The 26169-nt window shown below is 39.2% G+C and overlaps 6 protein-coding genes and 1 pseudogene across 13 annotated transcripts; 4 read left to right on the top strand and 3 right to left on the bottom strand.

The window, feature by feature from the left end:
* The first annotated feature begins 908 nt into the window (after positions 1-908).
* LOC103946004 (probable galacturonosyltransferase 6) lies at positions 909-4800 on the top strand. Its single transcript, XM_009356611.3, has 9 exons — positions 909-1224; positions 1323-1357; positions 1622-1660; positions 1764-1917; positions 2016-2089; positions 2377-2684; positions 2931-3288; positions 3528-4046; positions 4227-4800. The coding sequence occupies exons 1-9, from the start codon at positions 1113-1115 to the stop codon at positions 4500-4502; spliced, it is 1875 nt and encodes a 624-aa protein (XP_009354886.1). The 5' UTR covers positions 909-1112; the 3' UTR covers positions 4503-4800.
* A 446-nt stretch (positions 4801-5246) lies between these two features.
* On the top strand, positions 5247-6149 carry LOC103946003 (photosystem II reaction center W protein, chloroplastic-like). Its single transcript, XM_009356610.2, has 2 exons — positions 5247-5410; positions 5691-6149. The coding sequence occupies exons 1-2, from the start codon at positions 5314-5316 to the stop codon at positions 5990-5992; spliced, it is 399 nt and encodes a 132-aa protein (XP_009354885.1). The 5' UTR covers positions 5247-5313; the 3' UTR covers positions 5993-6149.
* A 907-nt stretch (positions 6150-7056) lies between these two features.
* On the top strand, positions 7057-10469 carry LOC103946002 (1-aminocyclopropane-1-carboxylate oxidase homolog 1). Of its 8 annotated transcripts, none has more exons than XM_048569850.1 (5): positions 7057-7320; positions 8452-8712; positions 8820-9337; positions 9427-9748; positions 10097-10469. In XM_048569850.1, the coding sequence occupies exons 2-5, from the start codon at positions 8596-8598 to the stop codon at positions 10349-10351; spliced, it is 1212 nt and encodes a 403-aa protein (XP_048425807.1). In that variant the 5' UTR covers positions 7057-7320; positions 8452-8595; the 3' UTR covers positions 10352-10469. The 8 variants fall into 8 exon arrangements, with proteins under 8 accessions (XP_048425807.1, XP_048425806.1, XP_048425810.1 ...); XM_048569849.1 differs by having other exon boundaries at positions 7610-8712; XM_048569853.1 differs by having other exon boundaries at positions 7058-7320; positions 8633-8712.
* A 923-nt stretch (positions 10470-11392) lies between these two features.
* Positions 11393-15013, top strand: LOC103946001 (glutathione reductase, chloroplastic). Its single transcript, XM_048569848.1, has 11 exons — positions 11393-11806; positions 11961-12186; positions 12324-12602; positions 12702-12878; positions 13089-13142; positions 13282-13430; positions 13545-13608; positions 13684-13854; positions 13950-14087; positions 14341-14425; positions 14709-15013. Exons 1-10 carry the CDS (start codon positions 11424-11426, stop codon positions 14380-14382), a joined length of 1683 nt encoding a protein of 560 aa, XP_048425805.1. The 5' UTR covers positions 11393-11423; the 3' UTR covers positions 14383-14425; positions 14709-15013.
* A 123-nt stretch (positions 15014-15136) lies between these two features.
* Positions 15137-16749, bottom strand: LOC103946068 (annotated as a pseudogene).
* Positions 16750-18987: 2238 nt separating this feature from the next.
* LOC103946000 (U3 small nucleolar RNA-associated protein 18 homolog) lies at positions 18988-21563 on the bottom strand. The gene is made up of 2 exons (XM_009356602.3): positions 21404-21563; positions 18988-20912 (listed from the first exon to the last, which is right to left on the bottom strand). Exon 2 carries the CDS (start codon positions 20881-20883, stop codon positions 19198-19200), a length of 1686 nt encoding a protein of 561 aa, XP_009354877.2. The 5' UTR covers positions 20884-20912; positions 21404-21563; the 3' UTR covers positions 18988-19197.
* Positions 21564-21972: 409 nt separating this feature from the next.
* On the bottom strand, positions 21973-24276 carry LOC103945998 (phospholipase A1-Igamma2, chloroplastic). Its single transcript, XM_009356600.3, has 2 exons — positions 22973-24276; positions 21973-22403 (listed from the first exon to the last, which is right to left on the bottom strand). Exons 1-2 carry the CDS (start codon positions 24259-24261, stop codon positions 22154-22156), a joined length of 1539 nt encoding a protein of 512 aa, XP_009354875.2. The 5' UTR covers positions 24262-24276; the 3' UTR covers positions 21973-22153.
* Positions 24277-26169: the final 1893 nt, after the last annotated feature.

Genomic DNA, 26169 nt, shown 5'->3' with positions numbered 1-26169 from the left:
TAAACTAAAAAACGAAAGAAAATAGTTTTCCAAAACTCACAGTTTTGGAAATATCGTTGAAACGATCAATTGGAAGTAAAAAAAACATAATCATGACGGTCATTTACGAAATTAATTAATCCTTTCCATTTTCGGTTACAAGAATTAAAGAGTAACATAATTAATGAGGAAAGAGGGTCCTGGTTGGATTTTTTTTTAGGAATTTTAAGGATTTCGGGATCTTAATCGTTCATCGTATATCGTGGGGTCAATTTTCGTTAGATATTATTTATATTTAATTTTAAATTTTAAAATAATTTATGATCGCACGATATATGATGAATAGTCATGATCACAAAATTCTTAAAAAAATAATCCGGCGATGATCTTTTTCCATTAACAAGGAGAAAACACATAAACAAAATTCTTCCACAAACAAATGATTAACCTGAAAATTACGCTTAATCAATTTTATAATGATTGTCAGCCGCACTCTTGTTATCACCTACAACAGAATTTAACGTGCCACCATCCCACTCTTACACGTTTCCACACTCTCAGTCAGACAAAATAGTCATACTAATCGACGATCAGTAGCCGTAGTCCGCATTATCCACCGTGGACCCCACCCCACCGTCACCGTCACCTTCGTCATCCTACATTCCTACCTCTCTCACAGAAAATAAAAGGGATAAAAATTTTGATAAAAAAAAAAAAAGAAAAAAAATATCCGATTTTCCTTTTTTGGTTTTCAAAACAGAATCCAAAAAACAAATATATTCCAAAAAGAGAAAACCAAAAAAAATCCACCTCTCTCACAGAACAAGAACATGGCCGAACAAGCTATTTCGTAAACACGCACACTCTCTCTCCTCTCGCGCTCTCTCTCTTTCTCTCTCTCTCTCTCTAGAATCGCAAAGTATCAAGGGGACTGATTCAGAACCCCTAGATTTTTACCGATATCTTCCTTTTCTCGCTTCTTCCTGCTGTTTTTAATCTTCCTGCTATTTTTTTTTAATTCCGGTTCGTTTTCTTGTAATCGAAGCATTGGATTTAATTTTTTTCGGTTGTGATTTGAGAAAAATCTGTGAAATGTGCTGTTGGAGGAGTGAGAAAAACCCTAACCGCCATTGATGAAGCTTTTTCGTCGATGCCAGAGGATCCTCATCCTCGTTCTGCTATGCGTCTCTGTTTTCGCGCCCGTCGTCTTCGTCTCCCAGAGGCTCAAAAATCTCACGCCTAATTGTAAATATGAAATTCTGATGCAGTGGTGCATTTGTAAATATTTGTTTGACTTTGTTCAATTGTGTAGACTGACTGATTCGTGAACTGTGGCTTTGCAGGGAGGAACGAATCCATAGAGGATTTATCGAATATTGTATGAATCCTTTATCCCAAATCTCGGTTTTTTGTTTTGTAATTTTATTGTGTGGTGTTTGGCTGCTGAGAAAGTGATAGAAAATGAACTTTTGAATGTTTAGGGTCTGTGTTGTTTGATGCCGGAAGGTTTAGTCAAATTATGAAAAAATTGTTTCTTTATGGATGTTTTAAAGATTGGAAATTTATACGTTTTTTAAGCTGCAAATTTTTATTTTTGTTAACCAATTGGAGATTGAAGGTGGGTTTTGTTTTGTTGGCGCAGAAATACAGGACTGATAGTGTGAAACTTAGCGTCGAGCAGGTAGTGAAGGATGAATTGATTGCGATATGGATTCAATGTGAATTTATCAGTTGTTTGTTTTACAATCTGTGGTTTTGATTTTTGATACGCTTTTGTGATTTAGGAATCGAATGAAGGCTTGAAAGAGCCGAGAAAAGTTTTATATGAAGATACAGATTTGCTTTCTGCAGTTAATTATACTCTTAAAAAGGATCATGTTGATAAGGAATCCGGAAATGTTGGGGACGCTACTGATATGTTGGAAAGAACTACAAATGGTTAGTGTATTTTGACTGGTGTTTGTATTCTTTTTGTTTATATACTGCTTTCTCAATCTCACATTGTTTACTGTGTGTCTGCATAATGCAAATATCAGGAACCAAATATGAGAGCAACGAAGGAGATAAGAAACTTCAGCAGAGACAAGTATCATCCATGTCTAGGGGAAAGGTATGCTTTGTGCCACAATTATATGACGAGCAGATTTGATAGAAAAAATGAGAAGAAAAGAGAAAAATTTAGTCTTTTATAATCCAGTAGAAGTTGTTTGTTACAAGTTTAGGAGTATGCAGTTTTAAGGGTCAAGTTTGTGCATTTTAGGTATTAAGAAACCCCAAAGTTTGAGACTTCAATATAATTGTTAAATCGCCGCAATTTCAGAATTTTATGTGACAAATCATTGTAGCAAGGTGTACCTTCTGCAGTCTGTATTTTGATTTATATGGTTTTGGTTACAGAAGCAATTGAACAAACAAGATCAGAATGTACACTCTCAGTCGCGGAAAGTAATAGATGAGAGAATAAGACGGAAGAAAGATGCAAGACCTAATCGTGCAGTTCAACATGATCAGAATGCACATTCAAGATTACAGAAAGTTACAAAGAAGATAAACGAGATGAAGGATCAAGTGATTAGAGCTAAAGCATACTTGAGTTCTGCACCACCAAGCAGTAAGTCAAGTTTAGTGAAGGAGTTGAAACTGCAAATCAAAGAGGTGGAACGAGCAATTGGTGGAGCCACCAAGGATTCGGATCTATCAAGGAGGTATAACTATTCATCTCTTTTATTTTCCCCTTTTCCATTTCTTTCCAAGTATGTTCAACCCCACAGAAGGGAAAGAAAAACAAAAGATGTTGAAACAAAAATGAATCTGAAATTTGAATTCACCGTTCTGACAGTAAGGTAGTATGTAATAGTTATGTCAGTAAACATTTTAGGCTGGGGAACACCATTATGACCTCTCACTTAGTCACAAAGCATTAATATTCTCTAAAACAAATTAAATTGCAGTGCCTTACAGAGAATGAGAAAGATGGAGTCTTCACTATCTAAAGCCAGGCGTACATACCCAGACTGCTCTTCCATGTCCAAAAAGCTTCGTGCTATGACTCAGAATGCTGAAGAGCAAATTCAGTCGCAGAAGAAGCAAGTCTCATTTCTTTTCAGCCTCGCTTCAAGCACAACCCCAAAAGGCCTTCATTGTCTTTCTATGCAGCTAACTGCTGAATACTTTGCTCTGGCTCCCAAGGACAGGCAGTTTCCTAACCAGCAAAAGTTGCATGATCCAAAGCTCTATCATTATGCTGTTTTCTCCGACAATGTTCTGGCATGTACAGTGGTTGTGAACTCCACTGTTTCTGCTGCCTTGGTAATTTGAATCAGTCTTTTCAGTATTCTGTTATAAGTTTCTCATTTAATTTCCGGACCCCATGATTTTTCTTTTGGCTAAAGTGGAGAATCAAAAGATTCCTAGCCAAAAACCATGATAGTTAACCCCGGCCCTAATTTTCACATTCTCCTTTATTGTTACGAAGAAAACAGACACTATATCAGTATACCATGGAAGCTTGTTGACTTGTTCTTTCCTTTTGGCATAATGATGTGCAGAAACCAGAGAAGATTGTTTTCCATGTTGTGACTGATGCACTCAATTTTCCAGCAATCTCAATGTGGTTCTTATTAAATCCTCCTGGAAAAGCCACAATCCAAGTCCAGAGCATTGATGGTTTTGAATGGTTGTCTACCAAGTACAATACAAGATTAAGGCAAAACTCTAGTGACCCTAGATATTCTTCCGAGCTCAACCACCTCCGTTTCTATCTGCCAGATATCTTCCCGGCATTGAATAAGATTGTGCTCCTTGACCATGATGTGGTGGTGCAAAAGGATCTAAGTAGGCTATGGAGTGTTGATATGAAAGGAAAAGTAAATGGAGCAGTCGAGACTTGTCGGGAGAGTGAAACTTCCTTCCTTCGGATGGATACATTCATCAACTTCTCAGATCCATTTGTGGCAAAGAGGTTTGATGCCAATGCATGCACATGGGCATTTGGGATGAATTTGTTTGACCTTCAAGAATGGAGGAGAAAAGATCTGACTACACTCTACGACAAATACTTGAAATCGGTACAATATGAACTTCTACTTTACAATTTTTAAAGTATTTTCTTTTTCGGGTTTTAACATTTGGGAATGTGATGGTCTGGTCTGGTTCGCGGCACAGTACATACATCTCCACTTGTGGATATTTGAATGTTGTTATGAAATCACAATCTAATGCTTGTTTTGCTTCGTTTTTGGTTGCAGGGTTATAAGAGGCCGTTGTGGGTGGCTGGGAGTTTGCCCTTAGGTTGGATCACCTTCTATAACCAGACGGTAGCTTTGGACAGGCGGTGGCACATCCTTGGGCTGGGTTATAACTCAGGTGTGGTTCGTGCTGACATTGATCGAGCGGCAGTAATACACTATGATGGAATCATGAAGCCATGGTTGGACATAGCGATTGCGAGGTACAAGGATTATTGGAGAAAATATGTCAACTATGACGACTCTTATCTGCAACGGTGCAACATTCATGCATAGGGTAGTTGAAAAACACATGCACCAGATTATTAGTTGCTTCTTGCTCGTGGACCTGCACTGCCTCACACAATTCTTTCTTTAACGACGCTTCGATGCAAAGTTCCGATCAATTTTTTCACAAAATTTTCCGGCCATAATCTTCTAGGAGCCGAGTAAAAAAGTATAGAAATAATTGGAATTAATAAGATCCCTGGGGGATTTTGTATTGCTGGTCCGTATTTTGTGTACATAACTTGTTTCGACCTGTTAGCTACACCGTTTCAAAACATCTTTCAATATAGACACATTCATTTTGTTATTTGCTATTATATTAGTTATAAACCCATTATCTGAACCTCTTGATTGTTCTAAGCGAAATTAATGCTGAAAACCAAGTTAAACTAGGTGAGTAACTTACATCATACAATTAAGCCGCAACTTTCTTTTTTCGTATCAATAATTCAATATTAGGTGTATATTTTTCTCTACATCTTATTATGTCATTAATAGATGAAGTTATAACATTGTATCAGTATCATAAAAGATCTCTTCGATTTTACTATTTTTCCTAAAGAAAGGCCCATTTGGACTTTTGAGGGATTATGTGACGCGTGGAGAAAAATGGTTGGGTGGTTGCCGATAGGGGATATCTAATGAGGGGCTGCCAAATGCCAATCTATCCATCCTTTGTGATGCACGGGGCAGACTTAAGGCCAATCATATTAATCTGTGAATTGCTCACAGCCCCTATGAAACTGCAACTTGTGTCATAGACTCAGTTCCACTGCAGATTTCCCACAAGCTTGTTAGAGTTCTCCAAAACTAAGGACAAATGGCAACCATTACTGCTAGCTCTGCAGCCTCGTCGGTCACTAGGGCAAGCCTTGTGCACAAGCCATCCGTTGGGGCTCCATCCTCAACTGTTTTGGGTAACACTTGCTTTCTTTGCTTCTTGATTACGAGAGAAACTTATTTACACATCGGATATGCGTCTTTAGCGGTATCTCAACTCTAGTATACTGTTGTACGTTTAAATTTTCTCCTACAATAGTGCATGAACGGTTTAATTGTTGTTTTAAGAAAGTCATTCTCTTTAATTTTAAGTGGTATGATATATCGTCACAGTGATATTTCTTTTTTATGAGACTTATTGACATTTGATTTTACATTTCTTTTCTTCTTCTAATTGGTTTCTGAATATGATTTCAGCTTTGCCGTCACTTGCAAGAAAGGGAAGAGTGAGCTGCTCCATGGAAGGAAAAAAGGAGAGCAACTCAAACATGGCCAAGGGTGCATCTTTGGCGGCCGCAGCTATGGCGGCGACCATGTCAAGTCCCGCCATGGCTTTGGTGGACGATAGGTTGAGCACCGAGGGAACAGGGCTTCCATTCGGATTGAGCAACAACCTTCTTGGTTGGATCCTCTTTGGTGTGTTTGGTCTCATTTGGACCTTCTACTTTATCTATACTTCCTCCCTCGAAGAGGACGAAGAGTCAGGATTGTCCCTCTAAGCCAAACACCAGTGTTCCTCAAATGATGGAGGAATGTAAAAATTTCTAGTTCATGTTTTGTAGTAAAAGCTTCCCATTTCTGAATCAAACTCGTGTACTTGTGTTATCCACTGTATTCTCAGTCTCAGTTTTTAAATATCAATGCTCGATTACTTGATGTTTTATTATGATAAACTGAGGGAATTATTATTCGCACTCCAAAAATCTCATTCACACTTCAAACATTCTATTTGAAAAGAAAAATACACTTGTGAAGAGTGTAGAATGAGATTTTTGGAGTGCTAATTACACTTCCTTAAACTGAAATCAAGTTTTCTACTTGTTTTCTTTTATATTTTAATTTGGAGAATAATATTTATTTGATGACTTATTTGAAAGTGTTTTTAAAATAACTAAAAATAATTTCAAATAACCATTTATAAGTTAAGAGTATCTCTAAGAGAGATGTCAAATATAATATGTCAAAACTTTATTTGATGACTGATGTGGCCAATTGAATTGTCATATCCAGTCCCAAAATTCAATCTTATTCTATTCCCTAACGAACGAAAATCCCCCTTACGGGCTAAGTGGAAATTATACATGAAATTCTTACGTGGACATTTGAGTCATTGTCACTCTCTGTCCCTTTTCTCTTTTTTTTAGGTGGTATGTGTTTTTACGAACACATGAGTGCGAACGAGATGTAAATCGGACGATTCAAGCACATTTCCTAATGAGAGGCAAAATGGTAGTGGGTTGCAGACTGTAATTTGGATGACTTATTTGTTGAGTTCGTTAAGCAAGTAGGCAAGTAAGCCCGTCTTCGTTAGATTTTATAATTAAGATTTGTGCCTAAGTAATTATTAATTAGGCTTGACCCAAATACATATACACACGCATACTCTCATAGTACTCGTCATAGATGCAGATGAAACGAAAAGCAGAATCATGGAACTACAAAGTTGGAGGGCATTTTAGCAATCTCACTATTCAGTTTTGTTGGGTTTATGTCCTGTGGGACCCACCCAGGTGGGGGTCCTGCTTCCCCCGGTGCACTCGTACCCTCCCCACACTGAAAAATATCTGTCACTCCATCTCACTTTTCTCCCGAACACCTCAAAACTCTTTCCCCCTCTCCCAACTCTCTCGTCTTCCCCGTTGCAGACCCCAAAAATACAGACGGCGGAGCCGCCGATATCCAGCGATGGAACCTCCTAAACCACCATCACGATACCCCTCTCCTCCCAACAAATCCACATACGGCCCCTGTTTCCTGAGAAATTGAAACTGCGAGCTCCGTCGCGACTCTAATTTTCCCGGCGAGAATATCTCCGTTTACGGCGAAGGTAAGGCTTCAAACTACCCTAAACTGCTTCCTTATGGTTTTCTGAGCTCGATTCCTCTCAGCTTCATTTCCGTATATGGATTGCTGAAAATGGTTATGTCATATTAAATTGCAGAAGACTCCGTTTGGTATAAAATGCTTACTTTATCTTTTATTGCAATTTACTTATACTCTGACATCACTTGTGTGATAAGGGTTTCAACTCTGTTCATATGCGTACTTTAGATTTAAATTATTTCGCACTTTTCACATTACCATCACTTTATGCCTTCATCACTTTTCAATTGTAGGCCAGCATAGCACGATTCGGTTGTTTGGATATTTTTGGTCGGGGTGTGTCAAAAAAGACTCTTAGAAAGCAACCACATCATATATGGCATCTCCATTAGAGAACACCTGAATTTCTTTTAGTCCCATTGGACATATTTGACTTCTTCTTTGGAGATGGTCTAAGTGCTTTTAGTGAAGCATTTGCATTTAAAATTATTTTTGTGCTTTTAATATAAGTGCTTTTAAATATAAGTGATTTTGAAAGAAGCATTTTCAAACGAGCTTGCATTCTTTCATACCTTACAAGTTCTTACAAGTTACAACTAAAAAGGAATTGGGTGTGAAGAATATTATATGCATTTTCATGTGATTAAGCACCATTTTCATCATGTAATATTCAAGTCTTAAGCACCATGACCACTTCCACTTCCACTTCCATTCATTCCCAAACCCTCTTATGACTTTCATTTTTTGCAACAACTATGGTTGTCCTCTGCTTGAACAAACATCAAGGTTTATCTTTGTGAGGATCCTAGGAATCAATTCATCTCAACCGTTCATCGTGCATTGTGTAGTCAGCTTTCGTTAAGGAATTAAAAATGCAAGCATCGTTTGGGGAGGGATTTCTTAAACATATTGCATGCTCAATTAGAAAAATTCATCTAAATTGCAGTGGGCCAATCTGTAGTGTACACATTCTCTGACTTGTACTCATTTGTCCCCCAATTATTACAAGATGCTAAAACAAAACATCCATGAGCCCCAATTATTTTATCAAAGAGAAATGCTAAAAGCTGAGACTCTTCATGGACTCTCTGCCACTTCATGTTTATCGACACAATGTTTTATAATATTGACATAGGAATTGAAGTTAAACTGTGAGGTAGCAGAAAATCTATAGAGAGCCCACTCTAAGAGAGTTCATGAGTCCCACTTCAAGAGAGTTCCCTTACCATTTTAAGATGCCAAATAAATTAATACAAACTCCAAATGTATTGCAAATGTAATGACAGTTTGGAGTCTTAAAGTCCCTTCCCTCTCAGTCAGAATTACAGTACTGAAGTCATCGACTCATCGGTATCAAAGCAACATTCTGATATTCTTCAAATATTTCAATCAAAAGGTACTACTTTAAATCAATTATTCTCATCAAATTGTTCTTCATATTCTCTGCTTCTTTTAATCGCATCTGCAGAGCGTCTAACATACTTCCGCAGCGTCATTCCCCAGCTTGCGAAGATGGCAAACGGGCTGTCGAGTTATGACATAACCAAGGATATGAAGGATTTTGAGGAAACAAAAGCTGGAGTAAAAGGACTTGTGGACACAGGGCTGACAAAACTCCCCAGGATGTTCATCCAGCCAGCAGATAGACTTTCAGATTTGGCAATAAAAAATACAGAGTTACGAGTTCCTGTCATAGACTTTGAGGGCTTTGATCAAGATTTCCGACGTCCGCAGATTGTGAAGGAGGTTCGTGAAGCATGCGAAACGTGGGGGTTCTTTCAAATGGTTAACCATGGAGTTCCGGAGAAGGCGATGGATAAGGCGTTAGAAGGGTCTCGACGATTTCATGAGCAGCCGAAGGAGGATAGGATGGACTGGTATTCTCGTGACTATAATAAAAAAGTGGCATACTACAGCAGTGTAAAACCGTTGGCAACGAAAGCAGCAGTTTGGAGAGACTCGGTAGGGTTTGATTTCGTGGACGGTCCATTGGAACCCGAGAACATTCCATCGGTTTGCAGGTACATACTCCTCAAGCTGCTTGTACATATATATTAATAGTCAAATCACATAACTTAGCGGATAATCTGAGAGATTGGTTGATTCGCAGAGAGGCGGTGCAGGAGTACACCAAGCACATGAAGAACCTGGGAAATGTGCTATCCGGTTTGCTTTCGGAGGCCTTGGGGCTTAGCGCTGACTACCTGGAACGCAGAGAGTTCCTGAAGGTTGAAAGTCTGGTGCTCCATTACTCCCCGAGCTGTCCAGAACCCAAGCTGACCCTCAACACATCCAGGCATTCAGATCCTTCCTCTTTTACCGTAGTCTTGCAAGACAAAACTGGCGGCCTGCAAGTCCTCCACGAAGGTCATTGGGTTGATGTTCCTCCAACTAAAGGAACTCTCGTGGCCAATGTCGGTGATCTTCTGCAAGTAAGTTCATCATCCTATTTTGTCAAAAATAGATCTTTAGTGTCATAGATCTCTCCGTCTCTTTCGTCACCAGTCTGACATGACAAGATAGATAAAAAGAGCACGTCAAATTATGTGAAGACAGAGACAGAGAAACACATTATTCTTCATCATCCTAATAATTCCTTGAGAAGAAACTTTTCTGTCTCGATTTCATACATCTCCTCTCTGTCTCTCTTATGTTCTTATTACCATCCTGACATAACGAGAGAGACATAGCATGAATGTCAAAATCACGTGATGAGTGAGACACAAAACTACAAAGATCATCTTGCATGAGAACTCATTCATCTTCAATGTTGTGCGCAGTTTATCTCCAACGGCAAGTTCAAAAGCGTAGTGCACAGGGTACTGGCAGGAACAGCGGGGCCTAGAGTATCAGCTGTATGTTTTTTCTATCCAACCGAGAGAATCAAACCCATCGGACCAATCAAGGAGATTCTTTCTGGAGACCAGCCTATTTACAGGGAAGTAAGCGTTCGTTCGTATCTTGCTTACTACAGAGCAAATGGATTCGAGGGTAAATCAGTCGTTCCAGATTTCGAATTAGCCCCTACGGTTTAGATTCGATTCACTTTAATCCCTATGGTTTGTAAACCACCTAAGGAAATGTGTATGTTTTGCAACCTTGGATAATTCCTTCCCAGCACATCAGACATGGTAACAAGAGAAGCTTTAAACATTTACCATTGCAGTACTGCGAAAATGTGGCACCCGAACTCTCTTCGAGCCATAAACTGGACGCTTACACGGTAATGGGATATCTGCAGCAGCATTGTTATCGACCTACAAACAAATACAACAAAAATGCAAGATCAGAAGCTTTCCAGATCACAATGTTACGCGAATTTACAACTATCTGGCTCTGAATAGCCCCAATCAACAATTCTTGACAACCTGATGCATGCACGTTCTCTAAATTGGGGCACTTTTTTTGTCACTTCAGCGATTAAAATTTTAAAGAATAATATGAGAAACGCTAAAGAGTTTCTTTTAAATGAACTCTCAAAGGGGGTGGTGTAGGGACTCTCATTTTGAGAATTTGTAATGACTAATTGCATATTAGCCACAATATTATATTCGTTTAGATTCAGTTGCATACAATTTTGCGACTAATATAGATTTGATCCTCACGACTCTTCAAAATAAGAACCTTAAGAGAACAGGACTGTAATCTCATATGTGAAAGGATACGCCATCGCGGCCCCACATCACAGCATCTCCACCATGTCCAGAATCTCTACATCAACCTCCCCTCCTTTTGAGGAAGACTCCACAAAGTTGAAAGCAAAAACTTCATTTTGCACGTACATTTGATATTTTGTAGTGGTATGATGCGTTTTGAAATTATTTGTGGATTTTTACGAATTCAATGTTAATATTTTGTAATTTCATATTATTGTTTTATTTGATTATTTATTCAAGTAATATATATTGTTTTTAATGAATGCAAACGATTCGGCTCACGTAATACGTTTATTTGAACATGTTAAATTTGGGTTTGAATTTTTAAGCTCAGATAACACGCGATGTCGACGAGTGCAAATTTGACACGAAAACAAGGTGAACACAACTGCCCCTATTTAAGCAGCAAAGTCACCAAAGTTCCAAAGCTTGAGGCGCTTACGTTTTCATCATGGCCACCTCTCTCTCCACCCCAAAGCTCACCACCACCATCTCCTCCTCCCCGGCACTCCACAACCTCCTCTTCTCCAAAAAACTCCCTTCCTTTCTCTCTCTTCCTAAAACCCTAACCTCTCTCTCCCACCTCCGCCGCACCTCTACCTCTCACCCCCACCACCACCTCAACTCCCTCCGCCACTTCTCCATTCGCGCCGCCGATTCCGGAAACGGCGCCGACTCCACTCGCCACTACGACTTTGACCTCTTCACTATTGGTGCCGGCAGTGGCGGCGTCCGCGCCTCCCGCTTTGCCGCCAATTTTGGAGCTACAGTCGCCGTCTGCGAGCTCCCCTTCTCCACCATCTCTTCCGATAACACCGGCGGCGTCGGCGGCACGTAAGTCTTTAACTTTTGGAGCCCAATTGGGTGTTTGGGAATTGAATTATTCAGCTTTTTCAACAATTTTGGATTCTGGGTTCTGTGAAATGTTATTGCTTTTATTATTATTATTATTATTTTATGCTGAGTTTTTTGTTTTTGGTTAATGAAGGTGTGTTCTTCGTGGATGTGTACCGAAAAAACTACTAGTTTACGCTTCGAAATTTGCTCATGAGTTTGAAGAGAGTAATGGGTTTGGATGGAGATATGAGACTGAGCCAAAGCATGATTGGAGCACATTGATAGCCAACAAGAATGCTGAGCTACAGCGGCTCACCGGGATTTACAAAAACGTTCTCAAAAATGCAAATGTCACTTTGATCGAAGGCCGCGGAAAGGTGTGGCAGGGGAAAAACTCTTTCTCTGTAAAGTATGCAACGCTGTAGATATAGGAGAAATTTTTCATTGTGACAGGAACACGAGATATACTTGGAATGTTGTTCTTAATGTTGTGTTTTTGTCACCAATGACACAGATAGTGGACCCACACACGGTTGATGTAGACGGGAAGCTATATTCTGCGAGACATATACTAGTTTCGGTTGGGGGGCGACCCTTCATTCCTGAAATTCCCGGAAGTGAATATGCAATAGATTCTGATGCTGCCCTTGATTTGCCTACCAAGCCTGAGAAAATAGCAATAGTTGGTGGTGGTTATATCGCGGTGGAGTTTGCTGGCATCTTCAATGGTTTGACGAGTGATGTTCATGTATTTATAAGGCAGAAGAAAGTTTTAAGGGGTTTTGATGAAGAGGTTAGGAACCATGCATATTGCCAGTATTGGTTTGGTTACACATTTTCGTGATTGAAGTCTCTTTCTGAAGGTGTAATATGTGTTTTTGTAACCATGCAGGTTAGAGATTTTGTTCAAGAGCAGATGGCTCTGCGAGGAATCGAGTTCCATGCAGAGGAGTCCCCTAAGGCTATTGTAAAGGCAGCTGATGGTTCGTTGTCCCTGAAGACCAACAAAGGAACAATTGAAGGGTTCTCACACATTATGTTTGCAACAGGACGTAGGCCTAATACAAAGGTTTGAACTTGGAAATATCGATTTTATAGTTAAAGATTATCACCATCAAGGCATAGGTGTAACAATCCACCAAATGAATGACAGTTGTCTAGAAATATTTGATTGGGACTTCATGCCTGGTTGTGGCACTCTGCAAATATAATACTGACAGTTCAATGATTAAGATGTATTGTTTATGGGTTAGTAATGTGAACTTGTGCTGCAATGCAGAATTTGGGATTGGAAGCCGTAGGTGTAAAACTGTCCAAGAATGGAGCAATAGAGGTAATGTTCCTTGATATGTTTAAGCTTTGCTTTGTTTTCTGCTTTCTTTGTTAGATGCTTTCCTGGTAAAAGTGACCAAAAACTGGGCAAGAGATATAGAGTTATATTCTGAAGGTTTTTGAGTTGGTTTGCTTCTCAGGTTGATGAATTCTCCCGTACAGAAGTTCCTTCAATTTGGGCTATTGGAGATGTTACAGATAGAGTAAATCTGACTCCCGTTGCTTTGATGGAGGGAGGGGCGATAGCAAAAACACTCTTTCTGAATGAACCAACAAAACCTGATTACAGGTATCCTAGCTACCTGATATTATAACTTTGGAGGTATTCCATAAAATCTATGCAAGTAGACTAGCGAATGTGTGAATTGTGTATATTCTAATGATATTTTTTCACTTTGAGTAGAGCTGTTCCTTCTGCTGTGTTTTCACAGCCACCAATTGGTCAAGTTGGTCTTTCCGAAGAACAGGTGAGGAAATTATCTTTGTATATCTGCAATTGTGCGAAATTGGCTTCTTGTCTTAAATTGTAGTTGCTTTTGCAGGCTGTAGAACAGTATGGTGATGTTGATATCTACACATCAAACTTCAGGCCCTTAAAAGCTACTGTCTCAGGGTTGCCAGATCGAACCTTCATGAAACTCATAGTCTGTGCAAAGACAAACAAAGTTCTGGGGTTACACATGTGTGGAGAAGATTCACCGGAAATTGTGCAGGTAAATGCATTTCACTTTTATTTGTTTTTTTCTCTTTTCCAAATCAGGATTTTAGTTTCTGGAGCTCAGGTGGCAGTACATGTGTTAAATTACAGGGATTTGCAGTTGCTGTGAGAGCTGGCTTGACGAAGGCTGACTTAGATTCCACAATTGGAATTCACCCGACAGCCGCGGAAGAGTTTGTGACAATGAGGACTCCCACTCGGAAGATACGAAAAGACCTTCCATCTCAGGTCTGTAGTGGACATATAGGGAATTGCCTTAATTTTCATTTTATTGTAGTTCTGGTCCTGTAACTTTCATGATGCATAACAAGATTTGTAACTTCCCTGACATCTTTTACTGCTCAAGAAGTGCTGAAACTTTTCAATCTTTATTACTCTGAGCTTGTATAGGGGTTGAAGTCAACCTTCTACATCTTTGCTACTTATAAACTCAGTGGTCTGTGTATTACTTATCATCGTTTTTTTGCTGAACCTCTTCCAGGAGAAGACAGACTCCGATGTTAAAACTGCCACAGGTGTTTGATCAGGGTTGACCAATCTGCTGTACGAGATAGCTGATTCCAAAGGTGAGAGTTATAAGTAAGATATTGTTATGGATTTAGCGGTGTGTTCAGTTGTGGGCAATTTTATATAACCGGGTTCATTGGTTTAATTCTAAAGAATGATGCAAAACTCGGTAATTTACTTGACTTCTTCTCAAAAGGAGTCGGTAACACTGGTTTCTTTTTCATTTTTGTTAAAAGTGTATTCAGTTGCGGAGTTAATGGTGATCTAGGTCATGATAATCAGAAAGAATAGGTACTTCAATATGCTTTGTATGACTGGTTTGTGTATTAAACTACTGCGCAGGTTCACGTTGTGGCTCCAGAAATTTGTACATGACAATCCTCTTGGAACAGTTGCTGGAAATTGGAGCATCTAACATGACAGCAGTTGAGTTTCCGGAGAGCATAGATGGTGCATGTTTCCTCTTGGGGCCAGCGATGAACTTGAGCACAAGAACTTCATCAGGAATTTTTCTTTCTGTAAATTGGTAGCGGGTTTTCGCTTCAGTAATGCAATGAATCGAACTGTGGTATGAACTGTGATCTGGCTCCGCTTCAACATATTTTTTACATCGAATCGATAAATAAATGCCTATTTATTTCTTTTCATTATTCCTTTTCTTTGAACTTTTCTGTACAATATATATATACACTATTGATAACTAAATGCATACTTTTGACTTCGATATCTCAATATCGTGACATAGGTGTGCACACCGCCCTCTGCATTTGTCCGTTGATTTTATGTACTTTACTCGGTCTAACGGTAAAAAATAAGCATGGGGTGTGCATGTGTCCATTGGTTTTATGTACTTTACTTGGTCTTAACGGTAAAAAATAAGCATGGTGTGTGCATGTGGAGAAAAATGGCGTGAAATCATGTCCCAAACAACTAAGATGAACATAAAGAAATGATCCAAAAGTTTCAAATCTTAAGTTTGGGGCTATACATTCTTCGAACAAAAATAAATTGAGGTCAAAAGCAGCTGCAGAAACATTTCTGCATTAAGAAAGGCATGAAAGCATTCATATTTCTAGACTAATTGCCACCCACGACTCCATTGATACAACAGATGATACAATCAGATCAGATAGTTGTCGAACGGGCAAGCGAATCTTCTGAAACGAAGGAATCAAGATCATGGTGACCATAAACTGATTTTCTTACCATTCCTTGTATGCGTGATAGTAGTGATGCAACTTGTACAACACCACTTTCCCAGCAGCATTTCCCACAGCCATGAAACCTCGACCGGGACTCAAATCCGGCCATGAAACCTCCACCGGGACTCAAATCCAAACAGCGGGGATAATGTATGGACCTTCTTAGCGGAGGCCAGTTGGAGAAAACAGTAAATGATGGAACATGTATCTGAGCATCGCCGTTGAACTTGAGAATGTCTACTTTCGTTGTAAGATTCTCGATGGGTTTTCTCTTGCCCCTAAAAACTCCTCTCCATTGTAACTGTTGACAATCCCGCTGTCTGAACCACCACCAGCAAACAATGTTCTGGTTGGAGATGTACAAAGAGATGTACCATTTATGCAACCTTCATCAACAGCCTTATGGATGCAAGCCCCATTTCTCAGATCCCGTTTCTATGAAGGTGCACTGAGATTATCGGACCATTCGAAGGTTCCTCTGCATTTGCATTTACAAGTGCTGAATATTCAAGAAGTCCAGACAACAACTTTGCGCTGCTCTTCGCAACAAGATCCTCATTCGTTCCAAGGAGATCATCATCAGAATAACTACCATCCCGCAACCCTGGATCAAATTGAGCCCATTCTGTGCCTGGGTTCAGCTCAGCATGTTGAGCTCTCAATCTTGACGTATAAACTGAACCCGAGATCAAACTCTCCTCCTCCTCCTTCCTCAGCTTCCTTAGCTTTAGCAATATTTGTTTGACCTTCTCTTCCTCATCCACCAGGACAGGTTTCGCTTCCTGAGTCTCCTCATCCGATAACTCTCCATCCTCTCCCTCAACCGAAAGCATGCCATTGGCAGAATGGTTCACATAGAACAAATCCACTACAACTCAACTTCTTCCTCATCCTCCTTCCCAAACTCAAGTGGGGAACTAATGGCTCCAAACAATGAGTCCTCCAGCTGCTCCTTTCTTTTTGCTCCACCGCCACTTTCTCATCATCTTCCTTACGCGCTAATAATGTCTCTTTATCGAAGCAAGTGCTCGTTTTGGATTAAGCACGTAGAAGATGAATCAAAACAGCGAACTGGAAATGATGTTTGACTAGGTTAAATCGCCCAGCCACAAACATGCAGATAAACGCACATGTAAATTTGAGAAAATCAGTTCAGATTTATGTAACTCTTCCACATCCATGGTCCAAGGAAAATTATTTATGAAAAAGAAGCCAAGCTGACACTAACCAACAGAAGATTGTTGAAATACACACAACTTGAACTTTCTCGGTCTCACAATAGTGTTCTTTCTTGGTTTCTTGATTGTTTGGTTGGAGTTTCTTGGTTACTTGATAGTGTTTCTAGGAGGTTAAGAAAGGAAATCTGCACTTCTTGGACAAAGAGGTGAAACAATGTTGCAATCTCATCAGCCTTCTTCTTTGACCTCTTGTCCATCCAACCACAACCACCACCACTTCCACCCACAACTCTCAAGCCTCCTATTACTTTCTTCAACCACAATGACTTTATCCAACAAACGCCACGATTTTCGTTCGTGAATTCGCAGATCGGTACGATTTGTTTCAAGTGCTATCAGGATGTTTATTCATGCATACAAGCTGTTCACAACTCTGATTTGGTCCTAAAAGATCTCTTTTGCAAGCTGAAGTCGTCCCCTACAAATCCTCAGAAGAAATCTTCCTCAAAATATATCATCTTGACCTCCAAAATACCCAAAACATCTAGAAACGTCAATCTAGGAAAGCTGCGCCCTTGGCCTTTAGGTCAAACGGCTAGGTAGAAAAATCTGAAACTTTGATACAATCATCTTGAAAGGCTCACGAACATCCTCCAATTGGAATTACTCTAAAATTCATCCGTTTGATCACTTTTTCCTCCAGAGGAAGTCGAATGTCTTACATTAGAAATATAATTCAAAGTATCAAAATTCACACATAATAACTAATAAATTATTACTAAGATTAGGATAAAATATATAGATAATATCGACTCATCAGAGATCAAGTAAAATTTCTCGTAATTTAAGCCCATACTCAGTGTAGAATGAAGTTATATAGGTTTAAATAAATTTTCTCATAATTTACATGATAAGATTGTACCTCAAAACAAACTCAGTGGTAGACCTTAGTTTTACGATAGGAATCTCCAAAAAAAGGGTTGCCCAAACATCAACTCCAAGTCACGCGTTGCCCATTGACAAGGGCAAAAGTCTATGAAGGGACGTAAAGGTTATCAAACCTAGTGCTCGGAAAAGTGCTTCCTCGGCCGCTCAAGGCTGAGTGAAGTGCCCGGTGCTCGTTCCCATGAAACTTTGCAACTAGCCCTGAGCAAATGTTACTTCATTTCTATGTGTCGATTGAATAATGGAGGTGTAGTCAATAAGTCATGTCTACATTTATTTCATTTAATGCTAAAGTTGTGAAGTACTTGAGAGCCCATAACTTTTGGAGCTCATTAAGTGCCTATATAAGAGGGAAAGGGATCCTCTCCGGATCTCTTTCCACCTAATTCACCTAGTTTGGGATCGAGACATTTAAAATTTGACCAAACAGCTATAAACAAGGAATCCCTTTAAAAATGATAATAACTGTAGTAGTTGGATCAAATTTCAACAGTCCGGATCCCGAATTAAGTGGATTAGGTGAAAAGGGATCCAAATATGATCCCCTTCCATATAAGAGGGACAAGTACCCCTTATAAAAACACTACATTGTTGTAGATCACTTTTGTAATCCACGTCAAATATATACAACCATGCATCATTTAGAATAAAACAGATAATAATATTAAGTCAAATTACAATCCAAAAATAACAATGAAAAAGAAGAAAAACAATGTTTTATCAGTAATCGTTTATTCATAAATTTTCGACAACAATATTTTGAAATTATATTAATATTATTTTGTATATGTGGCATTGAGAACATAATTAAGTGGCCATTTGTAATTAACATGGTTCAAAAAGACGCTGGACATGAGCGTCTAGGCGTTTAGGTGAGGTTAGGAGGTTTGTCAATTTATTTAAATTTATTATATATAAATGTCTACTTATACCTAAGAAAAATAAATACTTGGATTCAGATACATAAATTATAAAATAGAATGACATGTATATTGGGGTCCAGACCCTTTTTTTTACAATCATTCGATAAAAAGATTCATTTTCTTCATAAAAAATAAGAGGTAGAACCAAAAAAGAAATATTAAAACATATTGAAAGCTTAAGGAACAAGCATATAATAAGTGTTAATTCAAGCATCCAACAAGCCTATTACAAATTATTGAAAAAATAAAATGCAAAATAAAAATTATTTATTTTCTGTCCAACTAGTTTTCTTATAAATAAATGCATTTTTTCACTTCGGCTCGGAATATATGTGTGCACAAATTTCTGACAGAAAGATAAAAACAACTGCGATGGACATATAAATGATTCAAAATTTTCCATTAAAGTTTGGTGCAACACATTCGAAGTTCGAACAGAAATAAAAGGTCAAAAGCTGCAAAACCTTTCTGCATTGATACAGCGGATGATACAATCAGATCGTCGTTGAACGGGCAAACGAATCTTCTGAAACGAAGGAAACAAGATCCTGGTGACCATATACTGGTTTTCTTAGCATTCCTTCTATGCGTGATGGTAGTGATGCAACTTGTACAACAACACTTTTCCAGCAGCATTTCCCACAGCCATGAAACCTCCACCGGGACTGAAATCCAAACAGCGGGGATAATGTATGGACCTTCTCGGCGGAGGCCAGTTGGAGAAAACAGTAAATGATGGAACATGTATCAACTTCAAGCTATCCTTCTTCATGCTCGAACAAATGGCCAGTATTTGGGCATCGCCATTGAACTTGAGAAAGTCTACTTTCGTTGTAAGATTCTCGATGGTCTTGATGGGTTTTCTCTTTCCCCCCAAAAACTCCTCTCTATTGTAGATGTTGACAATCCCGCTGTCTGAACCAGCAGCAAACAATGTTCCGGTTGGAGATGTACAAAGAGATGTACCATTTATGCAACCTTCATCAACAGCCTTATGGATGCAAGCCCCAGTTCTCAGATCCCAGTGGTAAACCTGTCCGTCTCCACCGGAGCTCAACAGTTGTTTCCCATCATTGGTAAAAGCTAAAGAACGAACAGTTCCATTCATCTTCAGTGTTCGGATCAATTCCTTCGTTTTCGAGGACACCAACAGGATATAGCCTTCATTGCCCACAAAGGCAATTGTACTAGAATCAGGGGAAACTTCAAAACATTCCAAGCTTTTCTCCTCTCTACCAACCAGGGGACCAATTTTATCTACTTTTGCCTTCACTAAATCAAAGCTGTAAAAGAAGTTCCTCCTTCCAGCTATAATAACCTGCGACCCATCAGGCAAAAAAGCCGCCTTTCGAATGGGACAGTCATCAAGGAAGATGCTTTCTATTTTAGTATTCCGCTTGCCATCAATTTGAAAAAACCTAAGCCTTCTATCCAACCCAGCAGCAAGAAGCAACTGCCCATTTCTATGGAACTGCACTGAGTTTATCGGACCATTTGAAGGTTCCTCTGCATTTGCATTTAGAAGTGCTGAATATTCAAGAAGTCCAGGTAATAACTTTGAACTGCTCTTCACAACAAGATCCTCATTCGTTCGAAGGAGATCATCAACAGTGTCTACACCTTTGAAGCCACGGGCCACTGCTACCTGATTCTGTTCATCGGATGATTCATCATCAGAATAAATACTCTCCCGCACTTGTCGATCAAGCTGAGCCCATTCTGTGCCTGGGTTCAGCTTAGCATGCTGAGCTCTCAATCTCGACACATAATCTGAACCCGAAATCAAACTCTCCTCCTCCTCCTTCCTCAGCTTCCTTAACCTATTAACTTTAGCAATATTTATTTTGGTCATCTCCTCTTCCTCGTCTACCCACACAGGTTTCCTTTCCTGGGTCTCCTCTTCTGATAACTCTCCATCCTCTTCATCAACCGAACGCACACCATTGGCAGAACGGTCCACGAAGAACAAATCCGCTCCATCTCCAACCTCTTCCTCATCCTCCTTCCCAAACTCAAGTGGGGAATTAATGGCTCCAAACAATGAGTCCTCCAGCTGCTCCTTTTCTTTTTGTTCCACCACCAATTTCTCATCATCTTCCTTACGCGCTTTCTTTCTTTTCTTCGTCCTCATAATATCCAAACCCATTGCTTGTCCATCCCCATTGTCTTCATTTCCTTGCAGAAACAAAGGCTCGTCAGCGCCATCATCATCCCTTTTAGCCTTGTTGGCTTTAAAACCGGAAGGAACATTCTGCGATATTAAACTCATCTTTTCGCAACAACAATTCGTCTCTGATTCTGCAAATTCAGTGAAACCCGGGTCACGTAATCTAATAGTAACAGCCAAAACAGCTTCCAAAACGTTCACTGAAGTAATACAATTCGTACTATGAATGACCAAACTATTCAAAATCTCATCTTGGCAACTAGGACAAGTTCCGAAACTACGATTTTTTATACGAGCAATATTGGGGGAGCAGAGTTCGAACAGAACTTCTGGTGCAGGATTACAAAACCCTTGCCCCAAAATTATTTTAATAGTAAACTCCTGAAGTTGTAAGCAAATAAACTCAAAAAATAAATAAAAACCCAGAAAATCTATGCATATCAACAGTCAAATTGAAAAATTGAAAAATTGCAAAAGGAAATACAAACAAGGCTTAAGAAATTAAACAAAAACAAAATAAAATAAAATGAAAAAAAAAAAAAGCCAAAAAAAGGAAAAAATAAATTTAATTTCAGCCAGAAACGGAACCGAGAACAAACACCCAAAAAGAAAAACAATTTACCACGATGATGAAGTCTTTTGGACGACGGCGAGCTTCGGCGGCGCGGAACGGCAGAGAGCAGCGGTTGCAGAGAACAGAGCTAAGCTTTCGAGTGAAACGAGAGAGAAAAGGGGGGTCGTTGGGTTTGGGGTTGGAGGCAAGGGTTGCAAGCCGAACGAGGTCGTAGGAATTTGGGCTTTTCCTTCGGTCAAACGGTATTTGGGCTTTATATACTTGTAGCCTCAACTCTAGGCCTACCCAATAACATTTTAAAAAAAAAAATTAATTGTGATTGTTAAATCATCATATAGTATTACCAATTCACTTGTATCATTGTAAATAAATTTATTTATGATCGTATATCCTAAGCCTGTGAATTGTGATGGCATAATTCTTTTTTTCTTTTTATAAAAGCAGTATTGGAATTGGAAAATAGGGGCATTTCAAATGAAATTAAGGATGCATGAATAATTGCCCTTAACGACTCTCAAATCCTTTGCGTGGTTTTTCATTATAGTGACAAAATATTAACATGATATCGATATAACATAACTACTTGCCATCATAATAGTATTTTTCGAGAACACTACTACAGCAATGGTTCTCTTTTCTTTTGAGATTATTATTGACGAAATGGTATGTGTATTGAAATTTCGTGCACCGTAACAGCACTCTACGTTTTATTACATTTTTTCGCTAAAAACCAAACATTAACAATCTTCATATAAACCCCACTAAACAGATGAAGAAGATCGGATTGCTAATTGCTAATTAATGGTCAGAAGCAAGGCCTAACTGCTTGAGATGGTGGTGTATGTCTTCGGGGTGATGATCGTCGTCGAGTTTCGGGCGTTCAGGCTGGATCCAACGGCCGTCCTTGCTCCTCACCATGCCCTTGTTCTCGTCCTGCCTCCAGTAAGGTGGAACCAAGTAATGATCTTTCAGAAAATCACAGGCTTTGTTCACTAATGCTGGGTCTCTTCCACTGGCAAGCACAAATCTGTGCCCTTTCCCATGGTACCTGCATGAAAAATTACGTAATCAAATTAACAACGGTTAATTAATTAAATGACTGTTGATTAATCATTGTTTATGGCATGCACTAAACACAGTCAACATAGACCGCTATTCACATGGTGGATACCTATTGTTTTCTCCTGATCGTCGTGATTTTCACACTATCATTTTCTCTGTTTGCGCTCTTCTTCTTGTTTTTAACGCAATTATTCACGTAATTTTCACACAGTTGTTTTCTCTATTTTAAAATACAATTTATAAATTATTTGGTGAAATATTTACTTACAAGTATGATCATAATCTAATAATTTTATAGATATATCGAGCGCATGATCTTATCAATTAATTTCAAAGTCACATCCTACCAAGTTAAACTCGAAACACGAAAGATATTTCGATACTCATATCTAATAATTTTATTTTGTAGGTGGTCCTAATTTTGAATAATGAGAATCGAAACCCTAAATTTAAAGTCCAAATAGCTATGTAAATTTGTAATTTGTCTAAATTGTCAACCAAAAAATATAATACGTTCACATTTACTGATAATATTGTTAATCATTTTTTACTAACCCATCGAGCAAATGCAAGTGAGCCTCCAAATTATGCGCGCCAACTGGGTCATTAGTCGGCTTCAAAAATGGCGAGTGTTTGTGATCCAACTCAAGTTGCACCCCGACATGTGTGTAGCTCCACGGCAAGCCCTCGGCCAACTTCATAAGCCTCGGCGCCACGTGTTCGTTAAAGAACAGACCGGGCGACTTAGGGACCACATCGTGAACGTTCACCACTCTCAACACCTTAACCCCCAGCGACTCGAGCCGCTCCTTAAACCGGACGTTCCCGACCCGAGGACCCGCAAACGACAATACGGATACGGGCACCCCACGCCCGTCTGACGTAACGTTCAAACCCGTTTCCGTTATATCGTACGCGCTCAAAATTGCCAACGCGCTCCCAAGGCTGTGCCCGGTAATCGTGATGCTCAATTCCTCGTCCGAGTATTTTTCCACCAACCGCTTCATCTCCGTTAAAATCTGCTCCCTCGCCGAGTATTGACAGAATCGGCACGTCTCGTCTTTATCGGTGTAAAGATCCAGAAACCCGGATTCGACTTTCAAGGTGGGATCCGGGCAAGGTATCCGGTTCGAGGAAACTGGCTTTAGAAAGTCCATTAAGTCCACGATCCACTCGAGGCGGGTGACGGTGCCCCGCCACGCGATGCTGATATCGCGGCGGCCCAAGCGGGCTGTCGTCTCGTCGTCTGAAACGGCCACGTATCCGATCCAGTTGGCGTTTTTGCTCCAGACTTTCGGCCAGCGTGACTTCTTGAAGAAGTTGGGGAGGTTGATGTTGGACGTGGCGTAGATGTAGCGCGAGACGTGGTAGCCATGGTGAGCCATGCCGAGGGACTCGAAGAAGTCGCGGCGCGTGAAGCGGCAGCTGCCGCAGTACTTGGAGAAGGGGTCGAAGTCGAAGGCGTCATAGCAGGCCTGGGCCATCTCGCCGTAGCGGATGAGCTCCGATCGGAGGAGCGGGTCCATCGGATCGAGTAACCCGACCCAGTCGTCTTGGCCGTGGAGTTCCCGCCAAGTATCGGATAAACGACGCTCGTTTTCGTGAGTGGTACTGTTGGTGTCGGTCTGCCGTTCATTTTTGTTCTGGGCTCTTTCTTTTCCGAGGTCGGTGATGATGGAGGTGAAGGAGTCGGTGTCTTTTGAGTGGAGGACTCTGGGGGCGACGGTGGAGGTGGAAAGGGTGAGTTTTGATGGGTTTGAGGTTCCAAAGGGGTGTGCTTTGTGGGCTGATAAGTTGAGTTTCGGGAAGGGAAGAACTGTACTGGATAAAGAAATGGCCGCCATTAGAGACAATGATCAAAAGAGGTGGTGGAGCAACTCAGTGCTGAATGACGCAGAGAGCAAAGTTTCGTATGTAAAAGCAAGTGGAGATTTTAAACTTTTTAAGTTTAACAGAAAATGATTGCTAGGGTTAGCATTATATTTGTCAAGGGCAAGTAGGTGTTTTACTTTATGAATATTTTACTACCATGTGATTCACGAGGAGGGTCAATCTTGATTGGTCTTAGAAGCCCACGCTGACAAGTAACCAGAGGCACTAGAATTCTCTCGCATTTTTCTTTTCATCTCTTTTCCTCGTTTCCTCTTACATACTTTATTTCGTTTTTTTTTTTATATAAAATTAATATAAAATATTAACGTAATTTAAACATAATCGTTTAAATATAATAGAAGAAAAAAAAAACAGAAAAAAAAAAATCCTACTTCAGTAACCAGATATATCTTCATGTTTCCAATAAAATCTTTGGCTTGTTGGGAAAAGTTGGAAATCATTTGATCCATTTCCATGGAAAAAAAATACATATTTCCTGATTACTTTACGCACAAGTCAATCATCACCAACACCTTAATTCATATTCATTACTCAGTAGAATTGAAATTGAATGCACAATTAATGGTTTTTTTTATTTTTTATTTTTTATAAAAACGATCAGCAAGTGTTTCATCATGCATTTCAACTTTCTATGACCATCATTGAGTAATTTATTAACGTTTGAAATCGAATTTAGAACATGTCGTATAAAATACAGTCAGAAACTCGTCCCAACCACTAGGCATCCTGTGGTGGTTCGCAATTAATGTTAATTGATTGTTAACAATTGATACTTTGTTAACATATCATTTGTGTACTTTGAATCTTGGCTGGTTTGACAGGGCTTCAGCTAGTAGTGTTTCAATTTATTTTTTATTTTAATTATTTGTAATGACATAGTATTGTATATTAGGGTTTCAATTTTAGCTGCCCTCATTGTAGTTGTTTAGTTAGCATGAAAAGGAAACTAGAGTTGAAGATGTTAGCGGAAGGGATACTCCATGTATAAGAAATTAAGAAATTTCAAACAGCATTTTAAATAATAGCGGTGCTTTGCACGTATTCATTTTTACTTCTTAAGCACTTCTTTCAATTTTTGACGGTCAGTAATAACTCTCTCTTACATGTCACTTAACAACTATAACAGAGAAAGTAAGATTTTCTCTCATTCTATTCTTATCCCCTTCCCTCCCCCTCCTTTCACATATTATTTTTTGTCTTATTGTCTTTATAAAAAAATCAATATAAGATGATAACGTAGCTAAACCGTAACCATTCAAATAGAAGAGAGAGAAGATGAGAGAGATTAGGAGGGGAGAAAATCATTGTCCATATTAGAGTTACACTATGAGTACTTATTGTATTATTGCAAAAGGCTGTGTTATGTAATTACACATAGCTACATAGCTGGCTAGGTCCAAGTCCAGCACATGTCTTCCAGTAAGTTTCTCCTCCTTTTCTTGTTGTCCAAAATTCTTGTCATTTTCTTTAGATTAGTGAGATTTAGTATTACACTCTAATGATATTTTTCTTCACTTAAAAGTAATAAATTTTAGGTTTGAATCCCTTAGATGGCGAATTCGATACTAAATTAAGTTGTTCGTTGTGTAGCTTAACCGAACTTCTTTTTCTTTTAATGTAAAAATCATTGTATTAAAAAAAAAAGATTCGCTTAAGTTGGACAAATCTTGGATATATAGAAAATAAATTTCCTCGTACTGTATTTAACTATGCATACACAGATATAAGATACTTCATATCAATCTTTGTATTTTTTATGCCAACGAAATCCAGCCATCTAAAATCTTCAAGAACCAAACCTAATTTTGAACCGTGGTAAATGTTGAATCAATTTCTTTGGAACAAAAAATGTTGGGTCA

This window comes from the organism of the source record quoted next, unplaced genomic scaffold (genome assembly GCF_019419815.1).
Source record: "Pyrus x bretschneideri cultivar Hongxiangsu unplaced genomic scaffold, Pyrus_bretschneideri_v1 Contig50, whole genome shotgun sequence".
Classification (NCBI taxonomy): Eukaryota; Viridiplantae; Streptophyta; class Magnoliopsida; order Rosales; family Rosaceae; genus Pyrus; species Pyrus x bretschneideri.
The sequence above is the reverse complement of the archived record's forward strand: the minus strand, read 5'-3'. Positions and strand labels throughout refer to the sequence as shown.

Coding starts and splice junctions, on each gene's coding strand:
- LOC103946004 (XM_009356611.3), top strand. CDS start 1,113: ATGAAGCTTTTTCGTCGATGCCAGAGGATCCTCATCCTCGTTCTGCTA. Junction 2,090..2,376: donor CATCCATGTCTAGGGGAAAG/GTATGCTTTGTG, acceptor TTTTGGTTACAG/AAGCAATTGAACAAACAAGA. Junction 3,289..3,527: donor CCACTGTTTCTGCTGCCTTG/GTAATTTGAATC, acceptor AATGATGTGCAG/AAACCAGAGAAGATTGTTTT.
- LOC103946003 (XM_009356610.2), top strand. CDS start 5,314: ATGGCAACCATTACTGCTAGCTCTGCAGCCTCGTCGGTCACTAGGGCA. Junction 5,411..5,690: donor TCCATCCTCAACTGTTTTGG/GTAACACTTGCT, acceptor ATATGATTTCAG/CTTTGCCGTCACTTGCAAGA.
- LOC103946002 (XM_048569850.1), top strand. CDS start 8,596: ATGACAGTTTGGAGTCTTAAAGTCCCTTCCCTCTCAGTCAGAATTACA. Junction 8,713..8,819: donor TCAAATATTTCAATCAAAAG/GTACTACTTTAA, acceptor GTCATTCCCCAG/CTTGCGAAGATGGCAAACGG. Junction 9,338..9,426: donor AACATTCCATCGGTTTGCAG/GTACATACTCCT, acceptor GTTGATTCGCAG/AGAGGCGGTGCAGGAGTACA.
- LOC103946001 (XM_048569848.1), top strand. CDS start 11,424: ATGGCCACCTCTCTCTCCACCCCAAAGCTCACCACCACCATCTCCTCC. Junction 12,603..12,701: donor TAAGGGGTTTTGATGAAGAG/GTTAGGAACCAT, acceptor GTAACCATGCAG/GTTAGAGATTTTGTTCAAGA. Junction 13,143..13,281: donor CCAAGAATGGAGCAATAGAG/GTAATGTTCCTT, acceptor TTTGCTTCTCAG/GTTGATGAATTCTCCCGTAC.
- LOC103946000 (XM_009356602.3), bottom strand. CDS start 20,883: ATGAGTTTAATATCGCAGAATGTTCCTTCCGGTTTTAAAGCCAACAAG.
- LOC103945998 (XM_009356600.3), bottom strand. CDS start 24,261: ATGGCGGCCATTTCTTTATCCAGTACAGTTCTTCCCTTCCCGAAACTC. Junction 22,404..22,972: donor CACTTGCATTTGCTCGATGG/GTTAGTAAAAAA, acceptor TTTTTCATGCAG/GTACCATGGGAAAGGGCACA.